Consider the following 24,036-nt stretch of genomic DNA (forward strand, 5'->3'; position numbering starts at 1 on the left):
GCCTTCCCTCCCCTCTTTTTTTTAAATGTGGGGCTCACAAAGGAAGATACTCTAATCCGTTGTACTTTTCAGCAATTTAGGAAAACATATTTTCTGTACAAGTCTTACGAATAGCCATCAGCCTTAAAGAGTATTTCATACCTGAATGCAAAATAATACTTATTTACAAAACAGGCTAATGTTCCACTTTCTTTGCGTGCAAACTTCTGCAATGAAGGAAACGGCATATTAGATGACGATACTGCTGTACATGTGCCAAAATTACTTTAAGCCAGAAAATATAGGCCATTCAGTGCTTCTATTTTTTTCTTTTCTATTCGAATTTCGTGTAACAGATGAAAACTGTTATGCGAAAGCATAATCCCACTACAGTTAACATCTAAATGTGAAAAAATATATATTTATTTGTAGTTAAGGAAGTTGATATTATTTTTTCAGAAATTAACTGCGTAACTTCATACGTATCACTTGTAAAAACGTGATCTTCCTTTCATAAAAACTACTATAAAAGCTCTCAGTTCCAAAATTGTAAGTCAAAAAAATATGTTCCTTTCCTATTAATAATTAATGAATGCAAAAGAGACCAGACTGAATTTATTTGTTTAAAACATAATTTCTAAAATATCTCGTAAAATATCGATTTTTGCAAACAAGTATATTTGCATTATTCGATATAAAATTTGAAGGAAAAGCGAATTTTTACAATTTACTACATACAAAAATTAAAGAAAAATAAAACAATAATTATCATCAGAAACCAATGTTATTAGGAAGTTTTTCCAGTCCATTCCCATTGCGCAGTTGAATTTCGTTCACCAATGCAAAAATTGTCTCTTTTTAATGCAGAAAGACGAATTCAAATGAATACCCCCCACAGAAATTAAAGGTTTAATCACGAATTAGCTTCACATAAGTAAGAAAGAAAGTTCATATATAAAATTAGCTCCACATAAGTAAGTATGTTCATATATAAAATGAGTGAATAGTATCTGCAGTTGCTGATAAAATATGGTCAGCAAATTTGACTATTAGACTTACTGAAGGTCAGTTTTATTTTTAAAACTCTAACATCCTTTTCTGAAATTTTAAGTTCAAATGCTTTGTGCTCTCATTTCGCACACATCATTCCTAGTTATAGAGAAACTCAGCGGCGGTGAGTTTCTTGCCGAAAATATCACACCGTGTGCGACATAAAAAGGCTCGCTCTGAAGCAATATCATTTGAGCGTGTCAAGTGCTGTTGCCTTAATCTCGATTCTTCCAGGGGAAAACGAAATGAGGACAGTAAGGAGCAGACCTTAAGTCTCGAACCTTGTACATACCAAGGCACTTTACTTATTTGAAAACATATTTACTAAACTGGTTGCAATCCAAATATTTCTAAGTATATACAGTTTGCCCATAATTCTATATCTGTAAATGCAGGTCGCAAAGGATTTCATACAACACAGAAATAGCAAAACGGGAACAAAACTCAGTATTATATTTTGAAGCTAACTTTTACAAAAATGAAAATTTTCACTAGACATTTAAAAAAATGAGAGAGAGAGATGAAGAAGAAGAATTGTACGTGGTTTTAAGCAGAAAGGGGGAGGAACTTAGTCTTTCTTGCCTAAGTCTTCCCCACAAAAATGTAAGAATTCAAACTGTAATAATGGAAAGTAGTTTTGGCATTTATTATCAGCATGTATTAGCGGGAACGTCAAAGTTATAAAAAGCCATTTTCTTAAAGCAGTTGAGAATTTTTCAACACTGAATACTATAAATTCTATTTTCGCTGTAGCTAAGGTGATTTTCTTAAGGCAGCCAAACACGTAAAATTCCTTTATTCCTTTTATTTAACTATTCCTCCTCTTTACTCTGTTTTTAGCATTTTTCCCTCCAAAAACTATTTGCTGAACTACGTTCTTCATATACACATGCGCATGCATTAAACAGCATTAACAATTAAACAGTATGTTAAAAGTTAACTTACATGCACAGAAACACTTGTAGAGACATTGAGTTATTTAGAAGCAGGCAGGATGAAAAATTATAAATGTTTTCCCCGGAAATCGAAACGCGGAACTCTGGAATACGCGCCCAGCGTGCAGATCACCACACCACGAAGGAACGCCAAGAAGGTGGGAGAAATACCTTATACACTGATCTCTCAAACACTGTTAAATTATACTGAATGATCTTCATTTTGTTAAGCATCCTCATCATAACACAGAAATGAGAATTGAAAAATTGAATATGAATGCATACGATATTTATATTTTGAATTAAAATATTACATGATAGCAGAATGTTCGAAAACAATGAGCACATCAGAAACAAATGCGGACTTTTGACAATAACAAGGAACATGACTGCAGACGCAAAACGATTTCATGCTCTCAATAATATGGTACTTAATTTCGCCATGCAAACAGCTTTTCCTAAGATTTTCCATGAGTTCTTTATGGGATTCATTGCTGGCCAGATTATTCGCTCGTAGTCTTCCGTTTCAAGAAATTCATCAACAGGTTAGCTCAAAGTGGACACCCACAAAAAGAAAGTCTGATCTTCATTTACCTTTGAAAAGGTTTACATAAAGTTGCAAGACTTTAAATAACCCAGTAACTCTCAACAGACAAATTCCTTGCTGAATCCGATTAACAGAATATGTCTGCTAATCATTATTCCTCCCAAAGCATGACTTCTGCACTGCCGTAACTCTCCATATCTCTTATACTGATGAAATGATTCCGTGTTTCCTGTCTCCTTCCAGCTATAAAGGCTTTGAGAGTCAGATGTTAAACTGAATCCGAATCACGGACAACACAAATCCGTTGTTGTAGACTCCAGCTCTGGTGCTCTTCGCAACTAATTGAGGCGGGCCTTAATTTGCTACGGGATTAGTACAACACAAACCGCAGGCTTTCTGATATAAAGGCCTTTCTCGTTAAACCCTCTGCGAAGATTTTAAGCGAAAAAGAATTTCAAGTAGCAGCTTCAAGCTCTAAACTCAGCTAACTAGAAGTTAAGTTCTTGATGATATAAGAAATTACCATATAAAACTCAGGTTGAAAAGCCGCTGTTTTTCTTTTACGCTTTTGTCTCTGCTTGTCAATAGTTACAACTTTGAACCTGTTTCCAGAAAGTACATACTGCCTGTCTTGATGTACTCAGCTACTTCCATTATTGTAGGCTCTGCTTCTAAAGGACAATCAGCTCTCCAACTTAGAGATTCTTCCAAATGATACTTCGGTGTCATATAAAAACCGTCTTGATTCAATAAACCATTGAAATCAAAATTGAACTGCAGAAGTTCGAGCGAAAACGTACACTGCACAAAATAAATACCATGCTTTGGATTAAGTCATGACATAATTTGCATTTCAGAAGCACACATATGAAAAATGACTCAGATAATGATACGCGTTTTAGTGCTGATAGTCGGGAGTTTTATCTTCTGATCATTCTTTTGGGTTCTTTTGGGAGGAGAGTTTTGATTAATTTGTCAATCGAATTTCATTTCATAGCCAAAACGTTGGATCAGTTCAAAGTTTTACACTATAAAGAATACAGTTAAGCAGAAGTGGAGTACGCATCATCGTCAGCATCTTTATTTCACATAATGACTATTCCTCTATACATATAAAGTTATCTTTAAGAAAACGATGCACAGATACCAGAGCTTAAATTGTGCCCGAACCCAACGGAGGCGCCCCTTAATTTTTCGGATAAATCGTAATCTTAGCCGGAGCGCACCGGAGCCCCTAAATAAGAGAGTTCCTGCATTTCTTTTGTGTAACTGAACCTCAACTACAGCAGAAAATTCTTTTGATCTCGAAACTTTATTTTAGAAAAAAAAAATTTCTAACTTCTCAGCGCATATCTCTTTTTCCCTGGAAAACAAATCCTTGAACGAAAATTGAGACTAAAGAAAGAAAAGCCCCACCCACATGTCAAAGGCTCATTCTCCAGAAAGGTGAATGAATTTATAAAGTCTTCCCTAGGAAAAGAGTCTCTGAAAACATTTTGGAACAATGTAACCAAATACGAGTGACGAAAATAGTCACTTGTACTGCTTGATGCTAAAATTATCTTAGCAGGAGATCGTGGTCAGAAAGTGTTGGACTTTCCTCTTCGTTTTCAAACCTTTACATCTTCCCTTGAAATGTCCTCCATACTTTGCAACTGTTCGTTCTCTCTATTCTGATAGTGACGTTTTAATCATTTAAACATTTTTTCGTTGGTGTGTTGGAAAAAGAATAGTCTTTCTTTCTGTAGTCTCTTGAAGCAGTACATTATGCTGTATATTCAGAGACTAAATTCAGCCGGAGCTCAATTGAGCTATTTCTTAGTTTTTGAGTGAAATTATAATTTAAGCCGGAGCCTGAAATAAGACAAAGCCTAGCATTTTATTTTATTATTTAACTATTTACAATTAATTTAATAATCTATTAAATTTTAAGTTATCTCTCATTATGTTGTAAAATTTTAATTTAATTATCTTAATTGCTAATTAATATACTATTGTATTAATTATTTTATTTATTCTTTTTTCCTTCTTTCCGTAGGGCTTTGGGACATCTAATTTTACAAATTAAGCCTCTAAATTAAGCCATGATACAATATAAAAACTTCAGAGATTGAAATTTTACATCTTTACGATTGAAAGTGACGGAAATGTCAAACGAATCTCTTAGGAAAATCTCTGAGTTAAGAGAAATTTGTATGTTTAAGACGGAATAAGTGATATCAATTTCATCGCTTTTAGAAGGCATCACCAAATGTTGATGGACCGAATGGGCATGCTGTCTAATTGTAAATATTATTACACTGCTGGTCATTAAAATTGCAACACCAGGAAGGAATGATCTGAGGAACTTCAAAATCACACGAAAGGAAGAAGAGGTTGAGATACGCAAATGATTAGTATTTCAGCGCATTTAGACGATGCAGAAAGGAAAAACGATATCTGAAGCACTGCATAAAAGAAACGTTGTGTAGTGGGTTTCTCATCCGGAAAGCGCTTTGTACGGTCGGAGTTTGCTCAGAATATCGTGTTATGCCTCGAATAATAAGAAAAAATGCTTATCCGCAAGAGTCGGAATTCGATAGTGTCAAGATCGTTGCCTATCGAGAGTAAGGGTTATAGTTCCGTGATATCGCCCATCGCACTAGTCGACATCCAACCACTGTCATGCAAATATGGAATTGGTGGGTTGCTGAGGGTCATACTGAACGGCATGCAGGATCTCAACGCCCTGCCATGAATAACACCCGAGAGGACAGACATATTGTAAGGTCAGCCCTGCAAAATTGTACAACCACATCACGGACCATTAGTCAGGAAATTGGCATGTTTGCAGCACGCCCAGTATCAGCTCGTAAGGTGAGTCGATGTTTGCAGCAGCGTGGACTATCAGCACAGCGAACATTACTTAGGCTTCCCTTGACAATGCAGCATAGAGAGAGACAGCGACTCTGGCTCGCCGAACGACAAAGCTGGATACAATGTCGTCTTTTCAAACGAGTTCCGATTTTGCGTGCAGTATTCAGATAGCCGTATACGTGTCTGGAGTCTCCGAGGTGACCACACGTCGCCTGCTTGCATTCGATATCGGCAAAGGGGCCCTGCGTCTGGTGTGATGGTTTGGGGAGTCATTCGGTACACGACATGCACATCTCTAGTTCGGATCGACGGTCATTTGAACGCAAATCGGAACATTTCTGACATCTTATGTCTAGTGGTTAAGCCCTATCTTTGAGGCCTGCCAAACGCCATCTTCCAACAAGATAATGCAAGACTACATGTTGCACGTGTTGTTCTGACCTTTTTCGATAGACAGGATGTTCGGTTGCTGCTCTGGTCTGCACGGTCTCCAGATCTGTCACCCATTGAAAATATCTGGTCATTGATTGCTGAGATACTGGTCTGCCACCTCTCTCCAGCTAATACGTTTGATGAAGTGTGGCATAGGCTTGAAGCAGCATGGAATGAATTGCCCGTTTCTGTTATCCAAGCCCAGTTCGGCTCCATGCCTAACCGGATAAGGGTCGTTTTTGCTGCCAGGGGTGGCAGCTGTTTCTTCTAATTTCGCACCCCTGTAAACACCAAACAGCTTACGAATTTAATCATTTTGTTTTCATGTCATACTGTTTACGTACATTCATTATCTTTTTTGTATTTGCTTTCCTTCATGGTGTTGCAATTTTAATGGCCAGCAGTGTATTTCAGAGCGTTTACAATAGCCATTCATTTAAAAATACAGCTAATTACAACCAGCACTTTAAAAACACACGAATGCCTCTGTATCCTAGAGTAATATGCTCCAGTAATGTGAAATTGAGATTAATATTGAGCGTAATATCAAGTACAATGAAGCTCAGGTAATGTGCTACGAAATTCAGGTTATCAATTCAGGCGTTTAATAGATTAATTAAACAATAAAACATTACCAGCATTAAATAAGGCTAATAAAGTAGCTAAAAAATTTAATTATTAAAGAAAAAAGTTAATTATAGGCTACACTGTGCATTTACAGCACATTTCTTTCTTTCTCTTTCACGTACATTTACAACAAAAGCCGGAATGTTTAGCTTATTTCTCAAATGATCATACTGGCATGAGAAAATATTGAACCTCTATTTTACAAGTATTATGTACTAATTAATAAATAATAAGAAAATAAATTATTACACTTCTGTGAATAGCACTCCATTGGCAGACTGATACGGGAAGAAAGAACAGCTCTAGAGGTGCTGCTATTTCACCTTGCTACGGCCCATTTTAATTTCGCCCGTATAAATTACTTCGTTAATTTCTAAGGATTTCAGACCACGGTTAACAGCAGACATTGAATCAACACAACAAATATGGGGCAAGAATTCTGAAATTTAAGTAGGCATGAAACATTAAAAAAAATTGTTTTTTAATCTTTTTGGTGACATAAACTACGGGAAATCTACCTAAGGCGTAAGCGACTTATCGCTATGTCTTGGAAATTGCGACAGAAACGTGGAAACGGTGCAAAGGACCCTTTTATTGAAATCAGATAAAAGTTAACAGGAGGCACGTCTTGTGCTTGCAGGACCAGCCAACATTTATGGCGTATATTAAAAGTGATGAATTGATACTAAACTAAGTTAAAGGCACGTCTTGTGCTTAGAGAACCAGCCAACATTTATGGCGTATATTAAAAGTGATGAATTGATACTAAACTAAATTAAAGGCACGTCTTGTGCTTAGAGAAGCAGCCAACATTTATGGCGTAAATCAAAAGTAATGAGCTGATATTAAACTAAGTTAACTGCATGTTAGCCCAAAGGTTACACAGACAAAAACGCGCAAGTTGGCTCAAAAACTTAACGGCGAGAAAACGCAACGCCACAATTACACTGCCCTAAAGAGATTCAAAAAGCAACTTGGCCCAGCAGGCGGGAAAAAGACAGAAAAGCTAATTAATATAAAATAACTAGTTAATAAAAATAAATTCTACAAACAAGAATAAGAATATTCCAAGTGAACAAAAAGTTTAATTTTATATAAAGATAAATTTTCGAGAAGAGACTTTTGTGTATTCTTCTTTTGTGTTTCCCATTCATTTATTTACCTATCTGCCTACCTACATACTTGTGAGTGTAATTACTTCTAATCTTAGAATCATATTTTCGGTAAATTCAAACTTCATTTATTCTTGAAAGGAGACTTAGCGTAGCAGCATCGAAGAACTTAGGAGTGGCAATTTTGCTCATGGTCAGCGCTACACATTTTGCCCTCCGGTGCAGTCTGCGGATCCTAAATTCTGGTACCCGATGCCTCCACAAATTCTAAAAATGTTGCCATCTCTAAACTTTGCAGCTCGGTGGTTCTCTAAATTCTGCTGCCCGATGTGGCCTCACCGGTTGCACCACCTCTGGCGCTGGCTCTGGTTCTATGTTAAACTGTGCGATTGTGTACAGTTCTGTTGCGAATAAACTAAGCAACACAGCAAATAGCAAGAAATTTCGTTACATAAAAGCCTTTTTATTTCTGTAACACTACTACTTCGAAACTTAAGACAAGCAAAGTGATATTATAAACACAATTATAACTCTAAATAGATTTAAATCATTCCAATGTATTTATTCGCAGTTTTAAACTTATAATAAGCATCCCAAAACAGCCGCTTAATGTTTCCTATAAACGGTACTTTTAAGTCATCGGTGCCCCTAATGAAAATAATAACTTAAAAAAAATTCGTAATAAATACGACGTTTTTATCATTCAAGTCCTGTTGATGTAAAACACACGGTTCTTTATGATGCTTATTACAAATGCACAGTTACATAATTTCAAGTGGAAGTTGTGAATTCCTTAAGATTTTTCGTAAAGGTAGTCATATATATTTAACTGCACCTGCGCCGAGAATAGAACCCGTGATCGTCATTGTTTTGATCTTCGGTTTAATCACACCACCACCCGGAGATATCAGTGGAATACTTTTAATTCCTCACAGCGTTTGGAAGGCTTTATCCAATTCTATATCATGATTAAAAAGATGAGATTATATTAAAAAATATGCGAGGACAGAATTCTCTAAAAATCTCGGAATAATTCAGAAGTGAGCTATAAATATCACTGACACTATTCTTGCAATAATTTGATATTGAATAAGAAAAGTATAACTTTGCTCAAATTTGAACTCTACCCATACCGTCAACATTCGCAACATATACAACAGTTCAGTACTTGCTTACACTTTATACAATATATAAACAAAGCGCAGACATGTCCCAGCGAATAATTAAGATCATAGTATTTGCTAAAAAAAATTTAGCGAAGTTATCACATCTTATCTGCAAGGAAGCAAGTACAAAATGTCTATTAAAAAATGCTTTTAATCTACAGAAATGCTCTTTAATATACAAAAATGCTTTAACAAGCGATAATTATTAACTGTGTGTCTTCAAGGATAAATCCATTACATAATGCGTTGCTCTACAAAAACATAGCCACAGAAGAATTTTTATCACATTTAATAATATTTTTCTGGTATCGATGAATACGATGCTCGTTCAAAGTCTACACCATATGCTGAGGTTTTAAATCGCTAAAGTCCCTAACGTTTTTCGTACTCAGGCTCGGAAATGACAAAGATATACAATATTAAGGACACGGTCTCCAGTATCCGAATGTCTGGGACTGTCAAATGGAGGAGGTGGTGCTACACAACTCATTAATTTCAATCTGCAAGTTTTGCCTGTCGCCAGAATGTGGACGGGTGGAAAATGCTAAGCATACTGCCAAGAAGTATCCCTAACATTATGTTTACGCTCGGCATGCATCTCATCTCACAATTCTGATAGCGCAAATACTATGGTATAAGAAACATTAAAATGATTTGCATATCTTGTAAACACAAGCAATGCGCTTTACCACAGACATGGCTAACGATGTCTCCGATCTGGGATTTCTCGATGTTCAGACATTGCTGTTATAAGGCATTATCGCATTCCCCCGTGAGTTCTTTCGTAAAGTACATGGTTAGCTTATGAAATCAGAAAATGCAATGTTGTAACGGTCTCTGCAGTGGCGTACGTGCTAATATGCGGTGGACAAGAGGAGAAAAACTCATAACCACCTGAATTTAATTGACTGGGTCTAATGTCTCTACCCGACTGTATGTTGGCCCTCTGCCCATACGTGTTGTCGTAGTGTAAGTGGTTAGCACATTCAAGCAACATGTGGAATATTCGTAGTTTGAAAGGCAGCAAAGTCACGGTTGATTATTCATGCTTCCTAGTATAAAATGTCTAATGATCTCTACAACGTAAATCCGAAGGCTCTTGTGTTGATCCCAAGTCTTTGCTATTCTAAGCCTCAGCAGGCAAGCAACAAACAAGGAATGTGTATAAGAATCCCAAAATGTGCGGAAAATTTTGAATGAGCAGGCACATAATATTCATCACACGCTACCATCAAACACGATAATAATTCGCCACAATTATATTTGCTTCAACGCAATGCATTCTATGATCTTTTAATAACCGATGATGCATTAACTGCTAATCTTGCAGATTAGTGGATTTTAGAATGAAAATTCCTAATAATTAGGTAAGGCAACAGAAGATCATTTTCTTCATCTCTCCTCATTGTAGAGGTTTTAAGTCCTGCAGTGTAGAGATTTTATTATATATCTGCAATGAAGCTAGCATGAATTATAAGAATTATTGAAAATGGTAAATAAAAGATATTCTTGACTGATACCACGTTTAGAGAAGTCAATCTCAAGCATTCTTTGAAGGATTTTGTTGTGATTTAAATAAAAAAATTTCATTACTGAAAGAGATAGCTTTCGAATGGAAAATTTCTGCTGACAAAATGCGTCCCCTCCGAATTTTAAAAAACACGTTCCTCACTTTAATGACAATTCAAAAATATTCAAACTCATATAAACAATTTTAATTTGGAGGAATATGAGCCATACGCATTACATTTACAATTCCTTAATATAATGAATATATCATATCAAAATAGAAGTGAAACGTGCCAAAGTGAAACAAAATTAGCAAAGCAAAAACCTTGTGTTTGGCGTAGATTTAGTCAAGAACCCAATCGATTTCGAGGGCCAACAGGTACAGGTCCCTCTTCATCAGGACCAAAGATCTCTTGCATAGACAGTCTTGCTGATATCTTTTCTCATGGTAAAGAGGGACATGTACCTGTTTTCCCTCGAAATCCATTGAGTTCTTGACTAAATCTACGCCAAACACAAGGTTGTTGCTTTGTTGATTTCATAATGGATATATACCGCGGTTGCTAAACACAATCGAATCTCAATTCAAATTGAAATTAGATCCGGTAACACAATAAAAAGGACTCTTGCAGCTTTTAACCTATACTTCAAAAAGCTATTCTGAATCAATTCCTTCAACGAAAGATTCGTTGGCATGGCATTAAACCTCACAAATATATTCTTCTTTAACAATAAACGATAAAGATGATGTGTGTCCCATACAACTTCCAATATTATATATATGGGACTTAAAGCCTGAAAATATATATATATTCCAATATTATATATTACATATATATATTCTTCTCTAACAATAAATGATAAAAATGATGTGTGTTCCAAAAACCATCATTTAATATATATCAGAATATTTTAACATCTCTATATTCCACTTATCATATTGCTGTTTGCATTGCATTGCATTCTTTATTTGTTTAGTATTTAAATTATTAGAACTTTTCCGATATTTCTTGTTCCATTCTTATTCATTTGCGTTTTAAAAGTGTTTATTGTTTTAAAAAAATATACAGACTTTTAAAGGATCTTATAACAATTATTACCATTTAATTAGTGCTGCATTTTTGCTTAATTATAATTTATTGAATGGCTAAATTAATTTTCTTATATAAATTTATGTAAATACACAGAAGTATTTTGACAGAAACTGATTTGTGCCAAAAATTTTGGTAAAATCTCTGCAGATGAGTAAGATCTAATTCTATAATATATACATAAGATGACTTGGAGAAAGCAATGGATGGTTCTCTGCGTTATAACTTGCAGAGACTTTGCGGCGTAGTTAGAAAGATGACACTCAAAGATGGACGTAGCCCTAAATTCCACACATAATTTTATTCCTGGATAATTAATTCTGAGGACACATACTCTTTTTCATTTCACATCATTATTGTGGGTACACTAGGCACCCCCACAATTTTATACAAATAATATTTTAATCGAAGGAAGCAGCATCTTTACGAGAAAAGAGTTGAAGCGAAAGTGCGCAGTTATCCAGTATGGAGGCTCACCAAGAGAAGGTTTTGGTTTAGGTTAGAAAGGTTTCAGTTCTCAAAATTTAGAGTTCAAGTTCTGAACTAGCTACGTCATCAGCTTTACTCAAGCTATGCAAGATAAATTGATCTTAGAGTGACGCACATCAGAAACGTTATTAGGATTTTTAGAATAGAGAGGGGGAACTAAGGAATAATGCTAATTTAAATTATAATTTTCATTTAAATTTTTTTTTATCTTGCATATATATATATATGTTACCGTGAAAGACCGAAATTGGAGAATGTCGACTTTCACCGGAGAATATCAACATTCACCAAATACGTCGGTGAAAGACCGAATATTTCACTACATTCTTGTATATTCGGACCCTCACCGGTGTTTGTCGACAATCACAGATATGCTCTGGTGAAAGTCGGAAAGAGAGGTCATAAAGTGCCATAATAGTTTAAGTTGTTGCAATAAATAAGATTTGAATCACATAATTTAGTAAGTTTTTTATTACTGTTATTTTATTTTCTCATTTAGAACGTACTGTATAATTAAGTAAGTTTTTAACTTCTATTATTTTCCTTTCTCATTTTGAATGTATTGTGTGTTTTAAGTTCTCATATTCTTAAGTTCTTATTTCAAGTTTCAAGTGCGTTTATTCGCGACTGAATTACGGAGAAGAAAATATAATATTGTTATATGTTCAACATTCACCATTAGTACATGGTGAATGTCGACATTGACCGATGTAAGTCAGAAATAAGAGTATTTGGAAAATATTTCGGACATACACCCAAGAGACTATGTGAATGTTGACATTCACCGGTGAGAGTCGACATTCTCCAGATTTCGGTCTTTCACCGTAACGTATACACATACAACCATTGTGTAAAGACTTACCTAAGATTTTCGAAATATTGGAGTTATGCATGTCAGGACAGGCTTTAAGTATTTTTCTGCGCTCATCTTTAGCCCAGACCATGAATGCGTTCATGGGCCTCTTGATATGAGGTTTCCCGTCGCCTTCTTTCTTAGCCTGACGAATAATTTTGGCACCAAGAAGCTTACCTAATAAAAGAAAATAAGGCCAGTTTTTAAGATTACAATCGCAACCGATGTATGATTATTCTAAAATTCATGCATAGATATTCTTAACAATTACATCACACACATATTTCAGCTATTCTGGAACATACTTTTATGCCAGTGTTTTCTTCAAAAAAAAATTTTTTTTTTTTTAAATTTACGCTAATATATCAAGAGCAGCACTTTTTAACTTCTTTATTCTTGGGGAAGCCTTGAAGAATAACCGTGTCTCAAGAAACCCCGATATAACAATTATATATATAATTTTATAAGCTAGGTTGTAAGTATAATACTAATAAGACCAATTTTGGCCAAAATCTTTTGCTCAATATGCTGCAAAATAAAGGAAATGAGAAGAGAAATAGTAGTTAGCTCGCCAAAAAGTTACCAGGAGCTGTGGCTCCAAGAATAGTATACAGTTAGACTATTCAGAATAGCTCTAGCGGAACCCCTAGCAGATTTCTTGCGGTGTATTAGGCTTCCCTAGAACACTGGTTAATAAACGCTTGTCCAGAATTATAAGAAATCTGAGAGAGCTAAAAAATGTCAGAAGCTGCATCAAATCTCAGTTGATTCTTCACAATTTCACTTCTCACAAATAACAGTCTATAATCTAAACGTAATAATCACATTCATATTATAATGTGAAAATGAAGAAACGAGATTTGAAAAACGCATCTAATAAATCAAAATTCTATCATTACGGAACATTTAAACGGTAATGCTTCTAATTTATACAACACCAGTTAAGCAAAATTTTCAATTCCACTCGGTGTCTTCAGCATTCAAAGATTCATTGCACTGACTAGCTACTAAGTTTGACTGGTAATATTTGACAGCTTCAAGTTATTAGAATTTCATTGGTTATATTTGACACCTTCAAATGTTTAATGGATTGTGAAGGGAAATTATTCGGTCGGTTTCTCTGAAGCAACAAGGTAACGTAGTTTGACCAAGATGAGATCTTCTCCAGCTGTGATGGACTGCACTGAAATGTAGCACCAGATGAAACTGCTAATTGTAAAAGAAATGCTGAAGATGAACAGCTGAAATATTGATGGGAAAACAACTGATTTTTTAATTAGTGTAAAGTCCTCATCACTGAGAGGTGAGAAAGATGACACAATTCAAGAAATTCTTTGATTTAAAATCAAGATAAATGAGAAAGATACACAGCGGTTGTTCGTTAATGAAAGGATGCTTCGGAGAAGAACTTTCCATGCACTGGTCCGTACTAGCGTACACATAAGCTATAGAACAAAAAATTCACCCGAACAAGCTGCTCAACCAACCAGTTATTAAGCTTTAAAATAACGAATATCAAATTTCATGCAAAGCACACACACAAAACTATTAAATTACAATAAATTTTGCAATAAGTAGAAGTCAGAGTCATTAGATGATGTATCCCTAAAATAAATCTTTTCGATTCATTTGTTTAAGTATCAATAAATTCCAGAATTTAGAATGCGACTACTTCATTAAATCAGCTGTTAGGGAGGTTATAAGCATTAAAAATTTTTTAAAAGGAGCTATAAGGCATATTTCACGTATTTTTTCTTAAATTCTTTGCAATTGTTCATATTTTTCATTTAAGTACGCATTTGCAACCAGTTAGACCTACAGATTTTGGTTTTTTAATAAGGGAATTGTAATTGCTATATCGCCACTGATTAGTGATGCTATGACGAGTTAGAGACGTTTCATCACGTACTCTGACAGGTGATGATGGTTTCACCTTTCTTGTCTGTATCACTAAGCGCCGAGTCGCTGCTGTCCTTTCTGTTTGGGACTGGTGGATGGCTGGAGAGATTACTTCCTGCCGCTGCTTGCGGAAGATACATGTGGAGGGGAAACTGTTTGTCCACCGATAAACCAGTTGGAGGCCCATGACCTAGAGGACCATGGAGACTATCCTTGACGTTCATGCCAGCAGACATCAAGGTCCCTAATGATATAATTCACTTTAAATATTTGGATGCAACAAAAACTAATACTTTTAAAATTAGATTATAAACAAACATTTTATACATGATTTCTTTTATTTGGATGCAACACAAACTAATACTTTTAAAATTAGATTATAAACAATCATTTTATACATGATTTCTTTTATTATATGTAGAGATCTCCCAAAATCTACGAGCAAAGGCACTATAAAGTATATATCAAGCCATTTGATCATAAAGATTTTCAGTACGCGGCGCGTTTATTTTTGTTAAATTAAAAAATTAATTAAACGCGTATTTCAAGCTAAGAAATAATTTATACAAAATTTATTAAATAAATGCATATTTTAAACCAGCGGTAATCAACTTTTAAGCTCAGATCGCATAAATTTACGAGTGTTAGAGAAAAAACTCAATTTACGAGTGTTAAAGAAAAAACTCAATCAGGATGTTGCAGTTTTAATTTTTGAATGTAATAGTTAAAAATATCTTGCTCCTTTGCGTACCACCTATTTTTCTTTTGCGTACCACCGGTGAGATCCCCTGTTTTAAACAATAATATCGCCGAATAAATGAATCGTATTTAATGGCACGGATGAGTTACTTTTAAATTAACAGTATAATTTTGAAACCTTGAAATAAATTGAGTCACAACCACCACATTTAATGTTCCTCATGGATTTTTTTTTTTCAATACTTGCTTTTTTTCGCAGAGACTGCTGAGAATCTAGCTTTGGACGAACACGAAGTTGCGCACGAACTATTAATATTTTAATATCCTAAAATGAATTAATTTCCCTGCTATCATATTTTATCTTGAATGTACTGTCAATCGATGAACTGCCGCAAGACTGTTCAATACGTAAGTATACTCTGTGGCAGCTTTGGCGTATTCAGCGTATTTTTTTAACTCAAATAAAAAGCCCTCAAATTTTCGTGAACTTTTCGACGTTATTTCCTTAAAAGAAATTTTAATATCACTTGTTAAGGAGACAGGTAGGTGCTCTTCAAAAACAGCGGTTTTTACAATGTCTGTTAAAAAATGTTCTTCCTATCACAGCATTTACCTTATCGAAGACCCGAATCTAAACTCATGTGGACTAAGTATCGTTTCCACAAAAGAAGTGGGACATTTCAAGGCGCCCCTATAAGCTATCCTTCTTGTCCTAAAACGTTGCGTGGAAACACTTCGGGAACTACATTATCTGAGCAATGGGAAATTAACAATTAAATCGCTTACTGATCTCGAATAGGAGAATTAATGCCCAATTTCAAAGTTAAATTAACAACTTTCACTACAGCTTTAGCTCTTCACTTTTTTGTGAATGTAGAGCTTCAATGCAGAAACATCAGCACAAAAGAACAATTTTTTATAGAAATCATTATATCAATTTCTAGGACATAAATCGATATAATTTTTACAGCCATTTTCTCTATTACCTGAGATCCTGAATTTTTGTTACTTGTGAGATTTGAACTGATGCTGCCTCGCATAATTGAAATCTCATATCAAGCAGAATGTTGCAGCCGTTATAGATTTGAAATTACAAGCATAAAATATTTTTCCAGTTTATATGACATAGCTCCACTTTTAAGCCTCTGCTTATAATTGAAATAACGTTAAAAATTCTAATGTCCAATTCTAATATTCTAATGCCAAAGTCACTAATAATTAAGTATCATTCGAGCTTTGTTTAAAATTGAAATTAAAAATCATAAAGACAATAAAGATAAAAGGCAGCAAAAACTATTAAAACTTTTTTTTCTTTGTTTTAAGCGTATGCAACGCGTTAAATAAGACATCTGTATTTTACATTTAAAAATTTCATTACTATAGCTGAGCTTTTATTTGCGTTACATTTCCGTTTTCTCTGAAAACATTAGAATACTAAAATTTTTTCTACACGTTGTGATGAAAGAGTCACAAATATGCCTTACCCACAGATAATGCAGCAGGATGGGCTACCAAACTCCCAAGGTGGCCAGCACCTCGTAAATGTGGTGGCAGTACTCCATAAGGATTTGTTAGAAAAGATGGTGCCATCTGAAAAGAACAAAGTACCAATATAATGTCGTGCAAGAATATAATTCGAAGGAAACTATCAAATGATGGCATAATTCAGGAGAAGAAAGTGATAATAAGTTTTAAGTTCTATTAAATGCCTAGTCATTAAAGACAACGCATTCATTTAATAATAAACGGCAAAATCGTTTAAAAAGTGCTAAACTCCGTTTTTCTACGTTAAGAAACAGCGTATTTTCCGATTCTAAGAAAATACACAATATGAATAAAATCGAATCCAAAAATACACCCTAGGAGAATACTTTTTTTTTAGTAATCGACTTTGGTTTATAACTACAATAGAGTTCTACTTAAAGTACACGACTTAAAAAAACTATTATTTCGAAATAATGGATAATTTAGTAATAATTGTGAAATAATTAGTAATTTAGTAAGCGTATCTTGCTGTCTACCATGGTAAGGGGAAGAAAATGTCTGACTTAGATTCGAAGAAACATGGTACCTTGATTTGCGTAATTTAACTCACAAAGAATTTATTAATAATATCTCTTCCTTAGAAATTTTTAAAATACGCTACTTCGGCTTTCTAAGACAATAAGAAATCAGCGTATTATTAAGCGTAATTATATAATCAGAATAATCTTGTTACCTTACTACTTTCCATTATCGTTATTCAGCGTATTATTTTAACTCAAATAAAACAATGTTTTTATATTCCAAAACCTTTAGGTGTAATTAAAGTACACGTGTACTAAGGTAAATCCAAAAAGATTTCAGGATAATAAAGAAAAACATGACAGTTTTTTGAAGGAAAAAAAAAAAAAGACAAAAATTACAGAAATTAGTACATTTATATTAATTAGCATTTTATACGGAAATATTAAATTATTTGATGTACAGTTACTAAATTAATAATTAAATGTTCATTTATATTATAAAACTACACAAAATAATGTTATATGTTTCAAGAAAGCAGCATTGCTCATGTTATCCCCCTTTCTCGAATGATTACTGCATATATATTTTAATTCCCCCCCCCTTTTAAATTTAGCACTGGAGAAGCTAGCAGTTACTTAAACGAAATGAGAAATTAAACTTTCACAGATAAAATGTTAAGATGGTGTTGAGTTTCGTCAATAGATGGCAGCACTGGTTAGCGTGTAAGGTTCTATTCGAGGGAAAATTTACGACAGCTCGATAAGGCTACTATGCAATGACAACGAGGCTAAAACTTCTGCAACTAAATCTTACCGAAAAAGGAATAGGAAGTCTTAAAATAAAGGGCTTAATGAACTTGAAATCAAGCGGTACGTAATTTGAGTGTGAGGCTGCTGTTAAGTCAGTGAGATGCAGCGTTTTGTTGTACAATTTAAGACCATCAAATACTATATAATGTCGAGCTGCACCTCCCCTCCCCCCCCAAAAAAAAGTACATGCATTCAGAGCAAAAGAACAAGTAGTCATGACTGGAACAAAGTTTCAAATGCATAAAAATATTAAATTCGCATTAGAGACTTTTTTAACTTAATAAAAGTGATAATTAATTTTCAGATAATTTTTTTTTTTTTCCCCTGTGAGCGAAAGCTAACATCATTAAACTATTTACTTTCAATTTGTTAATACTTCCTAAATGCAGCGCGCACACACACATACACACAAAAAGAGAAAGTGTATATACATAAGTTAGCAACGAGGGTTTTTACAAATGTATACTTTTAAAAACAAAGACTAAAAATTTAAATAATAGCAGGAAGCAAAATGGACGTAAATCATGATGATGCTATTATGTTATATAAGAAGGAAAAGAAATAAATTATTCCCTCAATAAGCACTCAATAAGTTATGGAATCAGCCATTAGGATTTAAACAAAACTAATCGTAGTAACCTTGTTTCAGAACAGGTGGTTGTTTATAAATTTTACAGTCTGATAAATGCTTCGTGGCGACAGCAATTTTAGCTGAATCGGACAGAGTAAGGGAAATATAAAGCATGCAAAATTTTGAACGAAGTGCTTGCTCAGGCAGAATTAAATAAACGAACACACAGCATGGGCATCGACCTCTGCTAGCTAGTATACAGTAGTTCCTAAGGAATGCGACGTATTTCATCACTAGTTACAATTTGTGGCGAGCTGCAAAATGTTTTTGAAGTACAGTAATAACTTTTAATGGATAATTAATAACTCACTGAAATTATTCTCGGGCTGGTTAAGTTCCATTCTGAAAAACCATTTAAGTCACCAGCATTATATATATAAGTCACATGGGAACAGTATTAATTTGGAAATGACGCAGATTAAGAGAGGTTTTATTAAAAGTAATTACTAGTTTTAGAATAGAAAGGGTGAATACCTAAATGAAAATTAAGAGTTAAAGTGCTCTATATATCTAAGATAAAAAAGAAAAAGTTATATAAGATAAAAAATACGTAAATCAAAATTCTAACTTAAATTTTGCAAATCTCCCCCCCCTCCCCAAATTTATAAAAGTTTGGTTTGCTGTAATGTGGTTTCACTTCAAAATTGCTCTAAAGTTACAGATTTTTAAGAACTAACTCCTCTTTTTATTATTATTATTTAATGCTTTCTGGATCAAATTTTCATTTATTATTTTCGTATATATTGGACTGATTCTGTTTTGTACAGAAGTGATTTGGACTCGATTCGCTTAAACTGAATATTAATTTTGGACTTTTAAGCTTTTTTTTGCTCGTTAATGATTTTGATGCTATAATTTTTTTTTTTTTTTAAATTTTTAAAGATGCCTAACCGGCCTGTATATGTTTTTGTTTTTGCGAATGTTGGATTGTTTGTACTTTCTGGTTTTGTTTTTTGGAATCCTGCCAGTGGAAGTCTCACCGACGCTGGATGGGTATTTTCTTAAGAGTACGATTTAAATTTAAAATATATAGTTTTCTTTTTCGTCAATAGAGGGCAGCATGAATATATCTTCAAAATTAAAATGCAACAAAAATCCTCTTGCTTCCGCTATCAATTTTGAAAAACCTAAATTTACCTCTTCGCACTCACGCCACATAATATTAAATTAAACACCAAAAATCACAAAATATTCAAAAACAGCATATCATTTAAGATTCCCGATAGAGTGTTAGAAGTTGTCATACATATTTTTATATCCGCTACTTAGAAACTAGGCCTATATCATAGAAAAAGAAAAAGTATGTAATGATTTTAATGAGTCTAGCTAGTGTAATTTCGTAAAAATACTGAATATTTCTAATTAGTCACCTCATGATTTTAATGCATGTTTATTTAAATCAATCCCATTAAAAAGATGAAAAAAATATTTTCAAGAACTGTGCTTACTGCTTTTAAATCGCTTAGTTTATTACTCCAAATTAAATGTGAAAGTATGGTTAGGCTTTACTGAATCACAACGCACTGACATTTGGAAGATAAAAGCATTTTTTTTTTTTTTTTTTTTCTTTTCTTTTTTTTTTTTCTTTTTCTTTTTTCAGGCTGTGAAAACGCATTGCTTTAAGAAAGTCGAGTTTGTTGGGTAAAACTGAATGATAAATATCTTACATTTTTCCAAATTGTCAACAATTGTAAAAATGTTTTAGTACGAAGAGTGTTGCCACTGCTCGCTTTCAAATCGTTGAGTTTGTTAGTCAAAAAATTCATTAAAGTTTTACAAAAAATGAAATAAATAATAAAACAAATTCGAAACTCAAAATTCGGACTTCCAGATGCACCTTTCGGGTGGAGGATAACTTAATTCAAAATGTGATGGCTCTAGGTAATTGTTTTCTCACAATGCGAGGAACATATATACATGCAGATTTTTCGTTATTTAATTTCTTTAAAAATAATACAGGGCGATAATATTTGGTGGCAACAATCTGAAAAGTGATACGTTTCTAACCAAACGACACAAAATCCCATTTCGAGACTAATACCTCCTTTTGGGCTAAAGAAAAAAAAAAAAAAAAAAAAAAAAAGAAGAAGAACTTAAGCTTTTTAAAAAGCAAGTTAGCAAAGCAATCGACCATGCAGCTGAATCAAGAAATCTGGTACCCCGTTTCAGAGTACATACAACACTTTGCGGTGTAATGAAAAATTCATATTAAAATTCAATTGAAAAATGCTTGTGATTCATCAGTTATATCACAGCAAAAAGGCACGTATTATATTTCTGTAGTAAAGTTATCAAAAAATAATGAAAAGCTTACAGGATATGAAGGAGCTCCATGAAGCAATCCTGATGTAGCGCTGGTCGATGCTAGTGAAAGTACACTGTGTGATGACGTTAAGATAGGGGAAGCGGATGATGATGATGTGTGTCCAGAAGAGTGACCGCCTTCAGCTTTTCCCACAGACTGAGGACTTGGGCTGCAACTAGCACTATAAAGAAAACATAAGGTACACAGCATTAAAATTTAACACAGCAAGTTAGAGCACGTGATTTTCAATGCTGTATCGTAACTCGTTTAACTGCGAATCAAATGTACACTCAACTAAGCCTGCAGAGTATATCAGGCTTCTTTGAAATAAGAAAATGGGAAAAATGAATTTGCCCTGTAAAAGATTCAAACTACAGATCCTTGTACCACAATGCGTACAAGAGAATGCGAAAATTCTTAAAATTTATGGAGAAAGGAATACCGGAGTATCACTTTACATTAAAACAAGCTCAATACATAATTGAATTGAAAGGAATATGCCTCCCCCATGCCTGCTGTCATGGTGTGAGGGATTAGTACGCCAAGATAAGAGAGTGGAAGAGCCGGGATTCGAATCCCACCAACGATAATGTCCGCCCCCCTCCCCATGCTTCTTGGTTCGAAGTGTTCAATAACTTCTATAGTGGCGTCGGCGGTGGACGATAATTCATTACCACATTGATTCGTTCGACTAATCTCGTTGCTTCCTCGCAGTCGCCCTTTCAAAGTGCAAGACAACGTAAGCAATTATTGCATTCCTCTGGGCAAGCTTCGGGGCGTAAGTGATTAGCAACGGCTCACCAGCGGCCGAACAGTGAAAGCCGCTGGTACTTCGGTCACGGATTCGAGTCCTGGCGAACGAAATAGCTGTGAGCCAGTTCCCGTTTAAAAGTCTTCCACGAGGCCTCCTTTTCAGTATCTAATGGGCGAAGCACGTAACAAATTACAAAGAAAAAGCGGGGATGGTTAGCATTGCGAAAGATACTTAGTGCCTAACAGCGGAGTACGGAATAAATAAAAAGTAATTAACAAAGTTTGAAAGATTTTTAGTTCGAATCCGGGTAATGGACAGTTGGAACTATTTTTCATAGTTCTTGCTTCGAGAAACCCCCCCTTACTACTAAAATTTAAATAAATTTCAAACATATCACAGTCATATAAAATATTTAGAATTTATGCAAACATTTAAATATTTTAGAAGCACATTTTCAACAAATATATTTATAACTTCATAATCGATAATTTTGTTAAAATTAATACATGTTAATGACATAAAGGCGTTGATAAATAATTTGAAATGCTACGCAAGTTATATAAATGCAGGAAAATTCACATTTACATTTAGGTTGTAGTAACCGGAGGCAATAAATATTCACATAATTTAATCTAGAACACCAGAAAATTATTTTTAGTAAGAAAGGGAGAGATTTGCTAACATGGCAAATAATTTTTTGACTAGAAACCGATTAAAAATGTACTGCATATGAAAAATGTTGCGTTATGTCAGTAAAAGTAAAGAAAATAGAATATTAATTTGTTGTTTTCAGTTCATCAAAACGTGCTACACAGTTTTTAAAACCTTAGCTTATAACAAATAGTATAATAGATAGAACTCCAACTTGACGCACACGCGCTCTATTCAGATTTACTTAACTGTCTACAATCGAGAACTACATTTTTAAGCTAGTATCTTTAGAGATAAAATTATATTTTAATGCAACAAATGGCATAACCAAGCTAATTGTAAATATTCAGCCAAAATTTATAACAACGAATGAAATAATAATTTTATGCTCGCTGCTTAGAAGTGATTAAGTTTGCTCAATGGGTATATTCAGGACGGATTATAGCACATTTTCTTTGTTTAATATACTAAAATTTTAATGATTTCAGCATTTTTATATTAAGGAATTTGTAAAATAAACTGTGTTACTTTTTGTTTCCGTGCTTTATTCCGGTGCTCCAAATTCAGTATCCAGCAGTCGGCTTTATGCATGCATAGCTAATAAGCTTTTCACAAATTTCAAACTACGCAGTATTTACACGGTTCATATATATCTGTGTGGAAAACCTTGAAATTAGTAAGTGAAAAAGTGAAATGCACATGAAAAGGCTTTCTTCCTAACTCAAAATATCATTCTTCAAGGCTCTTATATAAAGTTCTTACGAAAAGAGGTGTTTGTTCATGTAAAATGTATTTTGCACCAACTTTTGTCAGAAATTACGTACTTCCAATTATGTACTTAATGCACTTCAAGTGTGTTTAAACTCTAGCTACTTGGATTCTGGAGAATTTTGTAACACATTCGCTCATTTTCTGAAACGGCTCCAATTTTGGTTTCATTATATCTTAAGAATACATTGCTTATTTGCAGAGATAACACTGGAAGTACGTAACTTCAGACAAGGCTGGTTAAAAAACATTTTATTCAGAGTTTGAACTCGCTTGTCAACGGATAAATAACTGAGTTAATTAAAGAAGCTGTTTTTGATTCAATATCCAATATCTATAGACCTGCTTGCTTTCCACATTTTGCAGTTCAAACCTTTGTACGGGACTCTACTACAAAAATTATCTGCTATATCTTACCTGCTTGCATTGCTGCCTGATGCTTTTGGCTTGCTGAGATTTAAAGGGGCGTCTGCATCTGTAGATTTACTGGGTGTAGGGCTGCGATTTCCTCCAGAAGGACTCGGACCTAGGCGAGACTGTGTCAACGGACTGCTTGGCATAGGAATTAGAGGAGGCAAACCACTCCAAACTTGAAGTGGTGACATCTGAAATTAATGACACTTTTAGAGATTTATACGTCACCTTTAACTTCTGAATCTTCAACAAAACAGAAGTACATAATTTGTGAAGGCTTTTACGTTGTACCTTCTCAGAATCGCATGAAAAAACAAACACAATTTAGTTGCATTCACATGTAGTATTTCTTCTTGAGAATTCTTTCTCGAAACAAAGTAAGATTTTTCTAAATTACTTTTCGAGAAATAAAACAACATTATGTTATTGAGAAAGAACCACTGTAATTTTTGT

General features: G+C 34.1%; 1 protein-coding gene across 5 annotated transcripts in view; it reads right to left on the reverse strand.

Moving 5' to 3' along the window:
• LOC118187367 (uncharacterized) overlaps positions 1-24,036 on the reverse strand; it is a 781,272-nt gene that overhangs the window by 12,577 nt on the left and 744,659 nt on the right. For 4 of the 5 annotated variants that reach the window (XM_085810184.1, XM_085810185.1, XM_085810183.1 and 1 more), the window contains 5 exons: positions 23,587-23,774; positions 21,006-21,177; positions 16,729-16,834; positions 14,556-14,789; positions 12,656-12,823 (listed from right to left, as the gene is read on the reverse strand). In XM_085810184.1, the coding sequence (XP_085666310.1) occupies positions 12,656-12,823; positions 14,556-14,789; positions 16,729-16,834; positions 21,006-21,177; positions 23,587-23,774 (868 nt within the window). The remainder of the gene's footprint in view (positions 1-12,655; positions 12,824-14,555; positions 14,790-16,728; positions 16,835-21,005; positions 21,178-23,586; positions 23,775-24,036) is intronic. The other variant, XM_085810186.1, reaches the window with a different exon arrangement.

Source organism: Stegodyphus dumicola, chromosome X2, assembly GCF_044657685.1.
Source record: "Stegodyphus dumicola isolate Sdum_Otavi_A_Nest chromosome X2, ASM4465768v1".
Lineage (NCBI taxonomy): Eukaryota > Metazoa > Arthropoda > Arachnida > Araneae > Eresidae > Stegodyphus > Stegodyphus dumicola.